The sequence below is a fragment of the Anastrepha ludens genome, chromosome 4 (assembly GCF_028408465.1).
Source record: "Anastrepha ludens isolate Willacy chromosome 4, idAnaLude1.1, whole genome shotgun sequence".
In the NCBI taxonomy this organism is placed as follows: Eukaryota; Metazoa; Arthropoda; class Insecta; order Diptera; family Tephritidae; genus Anastrepha; species Anastrepha ludens.
The window spans coordinates 48,320,863-48,336,461 of NC_071500.1; the positions used below are offsets into that span (position 1 = coordinate 48,320,863).

General features: G+C 35.4%; 1 protein-coding gene across 1 annotated transcript in view; it reads right to left on the minus strand.

The window, feature by feature from the left end:
- Positions 1–1,947: 1,947 nt before the first annotated feature.
- Positions 1,948–15,599, minus strand: part of LOC128862220 (ammonium transporter Rh type B-B) — an 83,090-nt gene continuing 69,438 nt past the window's right edge. The window contains exons 5-8 of the mRNA XM_054100725.1: positions 14,971–15,161; positions 3,731–3,931; positions 2,810–2,903; positions 1,948–2,714 (exon numbers count right to left, since the gene is read on the minus strand). Coding sequence (XP_053956700.1) covers positions 2,617–2,714; positions 2,810–2,903; positions 3,731–3,931; positions 14,971–15,161 — 584 coding nt within the window. The 3' untranslated portion in view covers positions 1,948–2,616. The remainder of the gene's footprint in view (positions 2,715–2,809; positions 2,904–3,730; positions 3,932–14,970; positions 15,162–15,599) is intronic.

Below are 15,599 nucleotides of genomic sequence, written 5' to 3' on the forward strand. Positions count from 1 at the left end.
TGTTATGTTATGTTATGTTATGTTATGTTATGTTATGTTATGTTATGTTATGTTATTTTATGTTATGTTATGTTATGTTATGTTATGTTATGTTATGTTATGTTATGTTATGTTATGTTATGTTATGTTATGTTATGTTATGTTATGTTATGTTATGTTATGTTATGTTATGTTATGTTATGTTATGTTATGTTATGTTATGTTGTGTTGTGTTGTGTTGTGTTGTGTTGTGTTGTGTTATGTTATGTTATGTTATGTTATGTTATGTTATTTTATGTTATGTTAATGTTAACTCATTCTCTATATCCATACAAAATATCTATCAAACAAATAAAATTAAAATTTTCTTTTGAAAATGCAACCATTCAATCAGTATTTTCTTATGACGTTATCACGTTAAACTATCGTCAGTAAACCGACTTTACATACAACCTCTTTTTTTATTCAGCTTTTTATCAGCTGTGATTTATTCCAGAACGCGATTGTACAGATAACTTCTGAACAAGCTTCTTCAGATTGAAAATGTGGGTTGAAACCGTTAGTTATTTTAGCGCGGAGTTGAAGGCACTTTAGCATCCATGGTCTCAATTGTGCAGTCTTGTTTATCACCTCCTCTTCATCATTTGCCTGCGATTGCGTTGTCAGCAGTTGTTGTTTGTATATGTATTGACGAGCAATTTTTGACGAGTCTTGTTACAACAAACAATTTATTTTAATCTTCAGCAAAATACATATTTTTAACTGATTTTGTATATTTATTTGAATCTAGGGGTTTTGTTTTATTTGAGCCTTCTTTTCCATTATGTATTATGGTTAAAAATCAAAGCTTCATTTTTCACTCTGTCCTATAATACCATTGAGCAGGAACAGCATGCTTGAGCTCCTTAGTCTGGAATCTTTGTATTTGCGATGTGTTGCTATAGCTGGTGCATGCCTATATTTGAATCTCATACGTCCAGATAGGCTTGCGTTTTCAGCATTTAATACTACTTTTTTTATTGCCGCTGTAGTAGGCCTTTGTTTTCAGAAACTACATAAACTGCAAAGAAATGGAACCGATTTGCATTCAGTGTACGGTTGTATTCTATTGTTTATGAGGAAATCCAAAAGCTTGCCCTTCATGTCAAGCAGGCATAGAGAACGGTAGGATTCTGGCATTTCTATTGGCTTCCCTGGCTTCGGGAGCAGCACAAGCCTTTGTATCTTCCAGAGATTCCGGAACGCGCCATGCTCAAGATACAACTGCGTCTCCCGAGCAAATATTTGTTGGCCCTCTAGATACACATACATACATATGCGCACATTTGCCCACGGCCAACTGGGAGTGCCATATAAAGATAATTTTGCTTTGGCAGCCAATAACTTTGCAGCACTTAGCGAGGGTCACTTATTGTCAAATGTACACACAAACATACATGCATGTGGGTAAGTTCGTTTGTTAATTTTTTTGCCTTTTTTGCATACACAAAAGATACACAAGAAACTTTTTAATGAAATAATGCGAAATTTTATTGTTTTCACTTTACTTTTATACAGCTTTTGCATTTTCATTTAATGTTTGAAAGAGTTCTTTTTTCTTTGTATACATACATACTAAGTTGCATGCACGCATATATGTACGTGTAGATATATTCATAGAACACAAAATTCACAATTGTCTGTGATTTTTGTCATTTATCTCATCTACATACATATGCACATAAATTTCATTTGTAAACACCGCGAGAGTACAAATTATTCTTGGGCACAATGGCATTCCAGTTGCGTAACATAATTGGGCGCCAACGTATTGCTGACACTGTGTCGGCGTCTAAAATCTGTAAAAGTTTGTCGAAACTTTAAATAAATTCAGCAAAAATGATCACAAATTGGCACCACAGTTAGGTGGCACGGCAGTAAATGGCGAAAAAAGTATGTAAGAGAAGAAAGAGAGAGAAAAAAGGCAAATGTAAGGATAAACAGAGGCAGACAAATTTATTTAGATGGAAAGAGTGCAAAATACTCATTTAGAATGTGTGAATAGTAAATGTGCGTAAAAGCACTGCAGTGATTAAGCAATTCCATTGAATAATAGGTAATACATATAGAAAAAAAACTTGACGCCAAGTTAAAAATAAAAACAACTACTGTCATTAAAACTTATTACAGTTTCAAACAAATACGAGGGCTACCCTTTATGTTTCTGGCACAACGTTCTGACTTGAGTCAACCTTTCCAATGGAAATGGCAGTTGGAGCCTGATATCACTAGAAGCGCTTGAGGCGAGAAATTTAAATTGCAACCCTCGTATGCATGCATTTATAGGTCTGAGAATTCTTCAAAATTGTTCGTTTTTGTATAAAACATATTGTAATATTCGATTTTACTGTACAAATGCAGTAGTTTAGAAATAACTAAGTGTTGACATAAAAAATGTTGAAATAAAAACTTTCTAACAACTATTAAAAATGGTTACAAAGCATAAACGCATACAAATAACATAAACTGTTGGACTCTATAGAAGTTCAGAACCACTGCTTGTATTACTAAGTAATCTACATACGAAGTATTGAATACTTTCAAATAAAAAAAACACAAAAAACAAAAACAAAGCACAATCCAGAACTTTTCACTTTACTAATCTTCTTTATGCTCGGGCACTTCCCAGAACAATTCATCCTGATGTTGCTCGTCCTTTGACAAATTGCGCATGCCGGTATATTTCAGCGCCGCGCCTGAAATATATAAACAGGTAAAAATGAGTAAAATTTAATTAAGGCAGAAATTAAAAAAAAAAAATGTAATTGAGTTATTTGTCAAAGCGGATTACCTGTTAAAATTCCACCAACAATGGCCACCAGCAAGGTAACTGCAATGCCGCAAAGCTGATAGCCAGCCTGAGCAGAGGCGGTGCGGTCATAGCCCTAATAAAATAAAACATATTTTTATTTAAAGGAACGCGAATGGTTATTTTATTTACTATGTGCACTGTAGGTAAATAGGTAGTAGATAGGTAGATAGATTCATTTATTTGTCAGAAAAAATCTTGCATACTAACTATTTACAATATTGTTTACTTCATTTAAATCAACATACGACAATGACTTCGAATGATCGTGTTCGCGGATCCGTTTTAAAGGGTTATATCCATAAATCCATAGAAAATTAAATTTTAGGAAGCTACCTGGAAGCTTAAGTCGTTAGCTATAATAGAAATATGCTAAGTTCACGTCCAAAGTCGAAAAAGCCTGTCTGGCCAGACCCGGGTGCCCAACGGAGGGTTAGGCATTTAGCAGTGACTGGGCAATCCAAGAAATCATATTTTACTCCCATAGTAGCCATTTAATGTCATTGCAGTCAGAGAATGTCATTTGGGTTTAAGAGTGTTTTGAAATATTCCCTAAATAAACACTGAGTTATATTTGAACGGGCAAAATGTTGTGGGTTTTGTAGGAAAATCAACTATATTGTCATAAAATATTATTTATAAAAAAAAATAATTGTCAAATATAACTTCTAGCGCTATTTACGGAGTGTACATTTGTTGAACTCGATCACAATTACATTCAAACTTGACGCGCCATATAAAGAATTAAGAATATTTTAATATCAGTCTCTCGAAACGCTACTATTGGTAGATATATAAGTTTTATGCTGATATTTCGCAAACTTTTCTTTCTTATATTATATATAGATGCAAATCACAACAACAAAACTATTTTTTGTATATTGATGCAACTTATTAACTTACCCCAAGTATGATAGTTGAAGTACTATTCTGTGGGGCAGCAGCCATAGCTGGAAATATTTGTCCCAACTCGGATTTGTAATTTTCTTTTGTGACAAAACTGGCGAAGATGGCTGAGGCAATAGCTGATATAATAGCCGGCATACCGTGCAAGTTATGAACGCCACAAGTGTCATGAATACCCAGTGTTGCTGTGATGAGGGGCTGGAAGAAAAAATAGAGAAATAATGAGTTCAAATTTAAATACAGATGTAAAAAACAAGTGGGATAATTTTTTAAATGCGATTTTTACTTCCTTAAAGATATATTGTACTAATTTAAATTCAATCACATAACAGTTGCATGTAAAAGCATGAAGGAATCAAGATAAATGATACATACATACAAGATACATATGAGAGTAACCGATACACTTATTACTCTTTGTCCACCTCACCTTCAAAATAGAGAAATGCAAACACCCCACATGCATATACGGGGATGCATACACATTCTTCCAATGCATGCGTTGGGTACAAGAACGTCGAACGCTGCAGAATGCAGTCGGTCACATAACCACTAAAAATGTAATCGACAAGATGCTAAGTAGCGGGGAAACGTGGGAGATAATCAGTGGTTTCGCGGAAATAATTCTCCGGATAAAAATGCGGGATCTGGACGCAAGCACATTCATAGGTATAGGTATATACCTTTGTAATGAAGAAGATGGAACGCCACTCTGAAGGAATGCGAAAGCGGTTCCAGAGTTGGCGATGGTTCCATACGAGGGGGCGTTTTTTAGTCTCCGGTCATACTATTGCTGCGACGGCAGCTTTGATGATGCATTTGGCATTTCAACCCCTCATTCGTAAAAAAAAACAAAAACTCTTTGTTCATGATAGTTGACAAGCGAAATAGATCAATAACCGCGCCCATCTCACGCATAACTGTAATCTTCCAAAAAAAAAATAAAAAAGGCATAACTAAGCAAAATAGTTAATTTTTAGTAATAATGAAAAAATAAATTGGACGCTAATAAAACTAAAAAAGGGGTCACGCCTTCTTTTGGATAAATGCGGTTACATCGATAAGTACCGAAATACATTTTTTTCTTTTTTTTATATTTTGAGACTAAATTTCCGTCCATCCGTCTGATGTTACCAGTTATTGTGGGCACGATCGACATGATAATAAAAATAAAATTTGATTTTCGTACTAATTTCTGGCTCGCTCGTTGGCCAAATTTTCGCATTTGGAAAGATACAACTCTACTCTCACTTAGCAACTATTGATGCATATCGATATGGTTCTTGTTTGGTGGGGTTTTCTTGCCTAATGAGGCATGATTGGCCCATGCTATCCCTTGAGCACTAATGAGAACTGATAGGTGATCTTTGCGTTACACACGCAAAAATCAATCGTTTAAATACTAAATAGTTCCAACAAGTTGACGAACTTTTGGTAACCAAACCATACCCAAAAATGGATATACATATATTCGTGTCAGTCTTCTTGTCTGTTTTCTGTTAATAAAATAGCACTGATTGACGACTTGAAAGTATGCCGGTAAAAGTGGACCAAACATGACTGACTCGGTGGTCCTTGTTAGACACTGTTGTGGTAACCATACGCTCCGAATTTTTTATAGAATCAGTTCTATAATATTGTGCTAATAAAGCCAATGTAGCGCATTATCATTGACTTTTCGGTTTCATTTGAAAAAAAAAAGTTTTGTTAACTTTTAAAAAGTACCCATTATAATTATATTACATAGTAGTCTTCACACCGAGCTCATAGCTTCGTTACCTAGCAGTTTACGTATATGTACTGTAATTTGTTTTTGTAAATCCAACGAAAGTGCCTAAGTGTCAAGTAACGAAGTACCGCAGTGGCAAGCTTGGCGAAATAGCAATCAGCTGTTTGACAATTGACATTTAATAGTCAGCCGCAAAGTTTAAGACGAAAATTTCAAAAAGTGAAGGGCAAAAAAGTAGATAACTAATTTTCGTAGCCAAAATTGTGTGGGCTTGAACAGAAAATATGTACTCTTAAATGAAATTTATACATTGAGATATTGAGATTTACCTTGAATCAAAGTAACTGGCTACGCTTTTTATTATTTGAATAATATTTGCTCACTATAATTCGGCATTTTTAGATTTTGGTTTTGAATTGTACTGTATTTGTATATAATGAAATAACGTAAGATCATTACAAAACCAAGAGAAATAAGTTTAAAAAGTAACGAAATTCGTGAGTATTAGTTGCGAGTTACAGGGTGTTAACAATAAAATCCAACAAAGAGAAAACCCGGTACATTTACAGTTTTTCTTTGATAAAGGCGAAAATGTAAGCATTCACTGAAATTGTGAAATTTATTTATAATGCCGATATTGTAACAGCTAATTTTTAATTTTGGCTTCGTCGATTCCGTTGAGGCATTTTGGATGTTAAAGATACACCTCACGCAGACAGGCCCGTCGTCTATCGTGTCGATAAAATCACAGAAATAATCGAAGTTGACCGGCATGTTAGTAGTCGTAGCATCGCCCAGGAGCAAAAAAAATAGAAATAATGGATTTCTTTTTCCTCAAACTAATATACATAGTAAGAGCGACGGTAGGAAATAGTTTTTTCTTTTTCTTTACGATGGACTCTGCTATCTGATCTTTCCCCTTACATATATACATATAGTAATAGTCGTCGGGAGCTTATTCCTTTTCCCATGCTTGTTAACGGTAGTTAATCTTAATGATCCTTCTTGAGTATCGAGCCATTTTAAACATTTAACCCAATTACAACCTTAATTAACCATTTGGATCCTAATGCCAAGAGTTTAATTCTCTTTTCAGCACTTTTGAAACATAGGGCTCGCGCTAAGAAACAATTAAATGTTCTTAACCTTTACAGAAACGAAAAAACCTTAACCTAATACATCTAAACTTTTATTCAACAGACGTGTTTTTCCTATGGTTCTTTCAACAGATTTAGATTTCGACAAAGTTGTTGTCTTTCTTGTGTTTCAAATTATCCATACGTCGGGAGTATTGCGCCACATTTATTATTATCAAAGTTGGACATTTTGCACTACCACTAATTTGTTAGTGTCGTACCGCCGCCTAAGAAGAAATTGGATTTCGGTAAGCCCGAAAAACAATTGATACGACGGGGATTACCATGCTGCCGCGGAAAGAAAGATGCTGCTTATAGGGCCATGCTGCGATCGGGCGCAACACGAGCCAAGTGTGTTCGCTACCGGGAGTTGAAAGCTCCTATGTAAAATATGATCGGATGAAAGCATGCCTGACTATTGAAATTTAAATGTGCTTTGCCCAATCTACAAGAAATGTAATTCTGCAATCTATATCAATACTGTGGGTTTAGTTTTCTAAATATCGCGTATAAGGTTCTAGCGAGCGTATTGTGTGAAAGGCTGAAACCCACCATCAACCAACTGATTGGATCTTATCAGTGTGGCTGCAGACCTGGAAAGTCCACCATCGCTACGCCAAATTTTAGAAAATATCAATGAAAAGAGAATAGCCACGCACCATATTTTTGCCGATTTTAAAGCTACATTCGAACGTACGAAAAGAAGTTGTCTGTATCAAGCGATGTCAGATGGCTCTTATCATGCCCGTCCTATCGTATGGCGCAGAAGCTTGGACGATGACAACATCCGATGAGGCGTCCATTGAAGTGTTTGAGAGAAAGATTATGCGGAAGACTTTTGGACCTTTGCACTTTAGCGATAGCGAGCATCGCAGGCGGTGGAACAATAAGCTGTATGAGCTTTACGACGACGTATACATATGGCAACGAATAAAGATCCAATGGCTACGTTAAGTGGATCACGTCATCCGAATGGATACAAACGCTCCGACTCTGAAATTATTCGATGCAGTACTAGCTGGTAGTAGCAGAGGGAAATGAAGGTCTACTTTGCGTTGGGAAGATCAGGTGGAGAATAACTTGGCTTCACTTGGTGTGTCCAACTGGCGCTGGTTAGCACGAGAAAGAAACGGCTGGCGCCAATCAAGAAGAAGAAGTTGAAATAAGAATTTCATTAACGTTAAATCTCCGCTTATTGCATTAATTATTTGGTGCACTATGCTCAATCCTGATTTGTATTGTATTAACAAAATATAAATCACTTTAACGCAGTCTTTATTTACTTAAATTTTGTTTAGTTTCATAGCATGACTCATAGCGCACTACAGTAGATGTAGCAAAAAAGTACTATCAGCTCAATTATGAATTAAGTAGCTTAACAAATTCCAAGCTCATTTAGCATCAATCAACTAAATGATGCTCGCAATTTTAAATGCGCTTAACGATTTAAATCATATTATTGGAATCAATTAAAAAAATTTTAAAGGGAAAAATGTGATTAATAAACTAATGAATTATTTCTAACACTTGATAAAGTGCACTCGTGCATGAAATAAAAAATATTACGACAGCAGAAACAAATATATTTCAAAATTGTTCAAAAAGTACTTGTGGTGCTTATCATAACCGCGGCCACCTCTCCACAGCTAACAATTGACAACACATAGAGGGGAAGCGTTTGTTGAAAGTAAGGGCGAATTACGGCTACAACAAAGTATTAAGTGTCGGCTTGTGCGTTTTTTTGTGCATTTGAGTGTTTTGAGAGCTTTATTAAATTTATTCATATTGCTTGCACATACCCTATGCATTCGATGTCATTGCAGTAACTCAATATTGGAATGGATGGAAATGGTACCTCTTTCTGCTCTCACAAAACGATGCAATCAGGGTACTACAACTAAATTGAAAATTAAGCATTCGACGTTGCGACGAATCCTCGGCAAAAACACTAATGGGCATATGCGGGTGTGTGTTAGTGTGCATATACACACTTACGAGTATATAAGTGTGTGTGACATCTCATTCCACTTCGTAGGCAAAGTGCGGCTTCTGCTGGCCTGTCTTGCGTTGCCTGCTTTGATGGTCTGTAATGGCGCAATAATATGCTTCGCTGGTTGTCGGCAGTCATAGGAGGCACTGGAAAATATGTAAATTATGAGGCATGTGAACGTGCAGAATGCTTGTCATCGGCGGTTGCACAACCAAAGTACTCTTCAGTGACTAATTTACATTTTGAATTAAATTTAATAAATTAGTTATGAAATAATGACTTTTACTGATATGTATACTTATTTGATGTTTTTAAAAGGGTGATCAATTTAGAGCTATCGGATTTTAAATTTAAATGAAACAACGAAATTATAATATTTACTTTTTTTTTGGTGTGGAACCATTCATGAAATTCTTTTTTATAATTCCTTTTAAAAGTATAATCCGTAATTCGGCCATCCGTAAACACCAATTTTGAATGCCTCGCTGGAGGACTTCGATCGCTATATCATGAATAACTTTAGTAATGTTGGGTTCCAATGCCTCACAATTAAAAGTCCAAGGATGTTATATTACACGATCTTGGTGGCCAATGCACTGGGCCAAGAGGAGAGATGAATTGCCCACCGAAACAACGATGCAGAAAATCCATTGTTTCACGAGTTGTATGGCAAGTAGCGCCGTTTTATTGAAACCAAATGTTGTGGAGATCACAGGCTACAATTCCCGGCATCAAAAAGTCGTTTATCATGGAGTGATAGCGTTCATCATTCAATGTTACATACACTCTTATTACGAGAAATATGGGCCGATGATTTCTTCAGCCCATAGGTCGCACCAAACGTTTGGTTTTATTGAATGTAGTGGATGTTCTTGAATGGCTTCGGGTTGCTCTTCAGCCCAAATATGGCAGTTTTGCCAATTGACGTAGCCACTAAGCCAAAAATGGACCATATCACCGCACACCATAAATTGGCCTGAATGTGAGATGAGGACTTTTCACAGATCATCGATTTTCGTAATACAATTTTACGATTTGTAAACGTTGTTGAGGCGTAAGTCTTTCCATGAGGAAATGTCAATGAATATTGGAAAAAATGTAGTATTTAGTTTGACAATAGTCCCGCGTGATCTGCCAAAACAACCCTATTCGAAAAAGTAGCTCCAATTTGATCACCCTTTTTATGTGGCGGTATTTTTGTGTATGTGTGTAAGTGTATGCCTGCATCTGTGTGTCTCTAACGCTTCACTACTGCATGTCATGGCTGCAAATTGTCAAGTACACTTTTGACTTCTCTCGGTAATTAAACTTTTTTGCTACTCTTTTAAAGCTAATATGAAAGCAAAAGTATGCAAATTTATAACACTTATTGCATTTTCATTGGAAAAATTTAGTTTTTGCAAACAACTTGCAATTATCTAATTAAGAATGCAACATTTATTAATTTTGTGAGCTCAACTTCCTACGGTCCACTTAGTCAGTTCATTTATTTATTTATTTTTATATAACAACAAATGAGGAAGTGCTATATTCGGTCGAGAGCAAACTTTATATAACCGCGCACATTTTAGTAAAATTTAATTTGGGCTGACTGTGAAAAATTTTAATCAAACAAACTCATAGACAAGGAAGTTATAGTTTGTTAGATGAACGCGAGATTTGTCGTAACAAATTAAAAGTGGCCGTTTCTATTTCCAAAAAAAAAATATACATATTTATTATTATTATTATTACATCCTAATGGAAAACCTCTAAAATTAGAAACCCAAATTAAGTACTTGTATATTGGAGGAATTTAATAACTAAATTTTCATCCTTTTTAGTGTGAAAAAAATTCAACGTACTGTGTGTTTGGGTTTTTATGTTAAGAGCTCTTTAAAATAGAAAAAGAACCAAATACCTGATATACCCAATTTTATTTACCCCATGGCGCTATACCCACACCAAAACTTCTGTCCATTTTGAACCCATGTACATGCTTTTATCTCATTTAAATATTTACTTACCCTTAGGGCTAATAAATAAATAGTTTCACTTACGCAATGTCCATACCCAACCCTCAAAAAATAACGAAGACAAATTAACAAACTTCTTTACACCAAAAACAAATATTTTATTGATGCCTAGTGTTTTTTTGTAGTGCTAAATATCTATATTTTTTGTATAAAGCGTATTGAAAGGCATAACTCTGATAATTATGCGCTTAGGCCAAATATTTTAATTAAAATTTTCCTTGATTGCACAAAACCAAATACCCATTAGTAAATTTTATGTACGCTATAGTTTCGGGTAGAAGATTTGCATACTGTATATTGGCATATAAAGGTGACCTTTTTGTCGGCCACAAGGCAGCAAGCTTTACTACTCATACTACAACTCATGCGAGTATAATAAAACCCTAGTACACAAGCTGAAAACAACTCTAATGCGAATACCGTAATGAATATTGTTCCAGTTATTAATAACAATAACCATGTGTAGTGGTGCAGCATCAAGCATGGAGCGTAGAGGGTAGCAGAGCTAAATCAAAGTCACAAGAGGACCAACAACTTTGGTCCAAAATGTTTTAGTGCTTGAATAAATATACTTGCAAAGCCATAATCAGTGCCCATGCATACATATATATATATAAGTGTATATGTATGTGTGGTTGAACATACACTTAAATACATAAATATGTAAGTGGGCGAGTGTTTCATTGAAAAATGTTACATGAACTTACAAAACGCACAAAACCAAAGCATTTCCAATTCAGAAATTGATGTTCATAATTGTAATGTGCATACATTTTCATATACTCGTAATTGTAAACTGGAGAGCAACCTATTTGCGCCTGACCCTTCTAACGTAAAATCTTCTTACACACTTCTGCTTGCATATTTAAATGTATGTACAAGTACATGGCCTGGTAATACACGACGTATGAGCAACACTCTACTGTTAATTAGATGTTAATGGCTAATGGTTTGCACTTATTGTAAAATACGTACAAATAATAGGTACGAAATTAGGTACTGGTAAACATGAACTACTAGTATCGTTCTTATTTGTTATTACCATTTTTGATCGTGGCAAAGAAGGTGGTGTTTCAACTCAATTTTGTTGTACAAAATGTTTACTTTATGTGTTAACACCCAAAAAGTAGTTACTTAATTATTTATATATAAAATTGGTTAAAGAGTAAGCCTTATAAGCTAATCGTAAAAATTAAGCAATAACATCGAGACCTTATGCTCGATATGTGCCTTTATGTTATAAACTCTATGATGTACACTGATTATTTTAAGGAGTTTGGGGATTAAGAATATTGAATCGGGAGTAAGAGACGATACGTGGGCCTAGTTTGAGTTGCTGTCTTCTACGGGTAAAGTAGATTGGGTATTGGAAAATGATACCCCTTGGTAATTTTTATGTCCGGGCTGCACACGCCTTTAGTTGTGTTAGAGTTGATCATTAGATTTCCGTGTATAGTATTCGAATTTTATGACATCTAGTCGGTGTGCACAGCGAGCGAGCCATTGTCTACATGCTTATTTGAAAATTTGTATATGAAGAGTTTTCTATGTTTATTTTCTATGTATATACAAAATATAAAAAAATATGTTTGAAATAGAACTCATCAGCTTATGTAGCTATTTTACACAGTTTTTTATTTACTTAATTAACTTTTTTGGATTGCTTTTGCTTCAAAAATGTGTGCAAATGTTTGACTCGAAAATGAATCCCGCTCTTGAAAAATAGCCTTTGACATAGATGCATGTCAATAGTGGCATTTCTGCTTTGCATACATTTTTTTTTTGCGATTAATTTTGTTCTTGTTAATTTCTAAAAATATATTTTCCAAAAATTGGATATCATTTAAAAATTTTGCCTTTATATGTATAATTAGCGCTTACGTTATCGAACCCGTGCACTGAAGCTCCGGAACACAAGCGACTGCACAGAGCGCAGTGACAAAACATCATCACAAGCAAGCCTACCAGAACTCATCTATGATCTCATAACACATTTTTTGTTGTGCCTACTTGGCTCACTGTATACGCTGTGGTGGAGTTATTTTATTCTTATTTTTTGTTGTAAAGTATGCGTTTTTGTATGGTTTAGTTATTAGTTGAGCTCTATTCATTTTAGTGTTTGGTATAAGAATCCTTTCTTGTATGTTTTTTATGCTAGTTATGTTAAAGCTTTCTATTGTAAGTACTGGTGCTTGATATGCCTGTTAGCTTGTTATTGTCCGCGAATTCATTTCCGGTTTTGTTGGCGTCTCCTACAAAAAGTGGTTTGAAAAGGTTCTTTTGAACTCCTGATAAATTTCAAAAATAATAATTACAAATGGTGACTTCTTTTATCAGAAAGCAATTACAATTTGAACGTTATTTTCAACTTGTACTGAAAAGTTTTTCTACATCACGTGATTTTACGACGCTCACGGGAATCGGCAATCTTTCAGTTCACATAGTGGCAATTATGCATAAATATGTATCCGAACCAACACGCTTTTTTTTGTCGGGACAACTAGGAAGTGCAGGACTTCATATTAATGCAATGTTCAGTTAAACCATATTTTGGTGAGCCTGCCTTACAAAGGTTATAATATTTCAACCAAATCTAATTTCACGTATCACATAAAGTGGCATCAAAATCCATACCAATTTCACTGCCGTGAAATATGCGTGCAATTTCGTATGTATCTCACGGCAAAGTAGTACTCAGTTCACGTCGTGAAAACATCGCGCAATGATGCCAGCCATTTAAACTTAGCGAAAACTGAGAGCTCGTTTACAAGTGAAGCGCCTGAGTTCGAGTACCCGAAGACATGGAATTCTTATGCGAAACGTCTTTTTTTGTGTCAATATAAAGGGTCTTCCAATAACAGGTGTTATTTTGAATAGCCCGCTATTTTGGTAGATGTCACTTTAGAAACTGTAATTTTTTGATATTTGACAAGTAGAAAGCACGCTATTAATAAAAATGGAACGATACACGCTTAAACAACGCATTGAAATTATTAAAATTCACTATAAAAATGGTGAAAATTTGGCAGAGATGGTTCGTAAAACTCGAACAATGCTAAGGCACCTTGTCGGACCGTAATACAGAAATTGGTGAAAAAATTCAAGCTGTAGGGACAAGTTAGTTATGTGAAGAATAAAACCCGTGCACGTCGCTCAAGAACAGCTGAAAATATTGCTTTTGTAGCCGAAAGGTTTGCCCATTCCTCGTCGTTCTTTGGAATTAGGCATTTCACAAACGTCATTACACCGTATTTTGCATAAAGATTTGGGTCTTAAGGCTTATAAAGTCCAGTTAACACAATAACTCAAGCCGGCCGATCATCAACAAGGTCGTGTCTTTGCCGATTGGGCCGTTGAAATGCATGAAAATGATCCGGAATTCCATCGAAAAATCATCTTGAGTGATGAGGCCCATTTACACATCGGTGACTTCGTCAACAAGCACAATTGTCAGATCTGGGGCTCAGAAAATCCCAGAGTTATTCTTGAAAAGCCTCTCTAACCTCAACGGTTATGTTCCGGCGGAGTCATTGGACCTTACTTTTGCGAAAATGAAACTGGAGCAGCAGTTACGGTGAATGGATTACGCTATCGAGAGATGATTAACGATTTTTTATGAGCAGAATTGGATGGTATTGATCTGGGCAACGTTTATTTTCAAGAAGACGGCGCTACGTGCCACACAAGCAGCGAAACCATTGATATTTTATAGGAATAACACCTCTTATTTATACATAAAACACAAAAATTGTTTAAAACACTTTTCTTACAGAAATTTGCCAACTGCTCCTGGGGCGAGGCGCATAAATATTTCTTTTCTTCTCATTTGACAATCTGCCTGTTGCATGCTGCTGGCAAAATTTCACGGTTGTGAAGTTACTACTATGCTTTACAATAGAAGCGCAGTTTTTGGAAATTCTCTAATTCAAGATACGCATTGAAGCTTGTCAAATGGTCACAATCACCTCCATTCAACTATTGCGCATGCACACCAAATTGAATGGTTGATTGAACAGAGTAATGAAATGTATTGCGGGCGCCAAATGCCAGTAGCGGGTTTGGTTTATACTGAAATTCCAATTTCTCTAATTAGCAACGAAACAAATGTGCTCTGCTATGCCCAAACCCATACATCTGTATAAGTATGTATATAAATGCGTGGAGGTGTGTTTGTGCAGTTCTACTAGCAGCAAAAATGTATCAATAACCGGAAGGCTCATGACACAAACCGATTTCTGTTGCATTGCATACATGTGGCAAATTAGTACATATTCGCAGCAATACCAAAACTAAAATTATATATACTTGTGTTAAATTCGAGCATTACAATAAAATGACCATATATTTGGAATGGAATGTGAACTTACCGAGAGGTAACGATAACCCAGCACCGAAATGCAGCCGGCAATGATGCCAATTAGTATAGCGCCGTGTGAACCAACTAGCAAATTACAAACAGTGCCGATGGCAACACCACCTGCCAATGTTGAATTTTGCACATGCACCATATCCAATTTGTTCTCGTGACTAACAAGTGCCGACACTATAAATGTTGTAACTGCAAAAGAGTCAAACAAAGAAACAGAGTGATGATTAAATGCGAAAACATGCGTACATACATACTTATGTATAATACTTATACAAATCATTTGAATATATAAGTAGTGCACGTACAATTGTATCGGGTGTTTTTTTAGCTGTATGAGAACTCTCGATATCGATAACTGTAGTTTGAAAGCTGAGAATGTCACACTGTATTGACATTTCTGTTCAGTAAGGTTTGATAAGTCATCATAAATCATTTAAGGCCAGAGCAACGCTTCAAATTGTGGAAATTTACTTTGAAAAAAATTAATTTGCTTCGCTAAGTTCATAGAGCACTTCATCCATTTTACGTACGTTTTACACGCTGGCGGCAACGTCTTGTGAAATGAAATGAAATTGAAAATCCACTTAATTTACGTTTGCTTTAAATTTGTTTTAAATGCCACGTCAA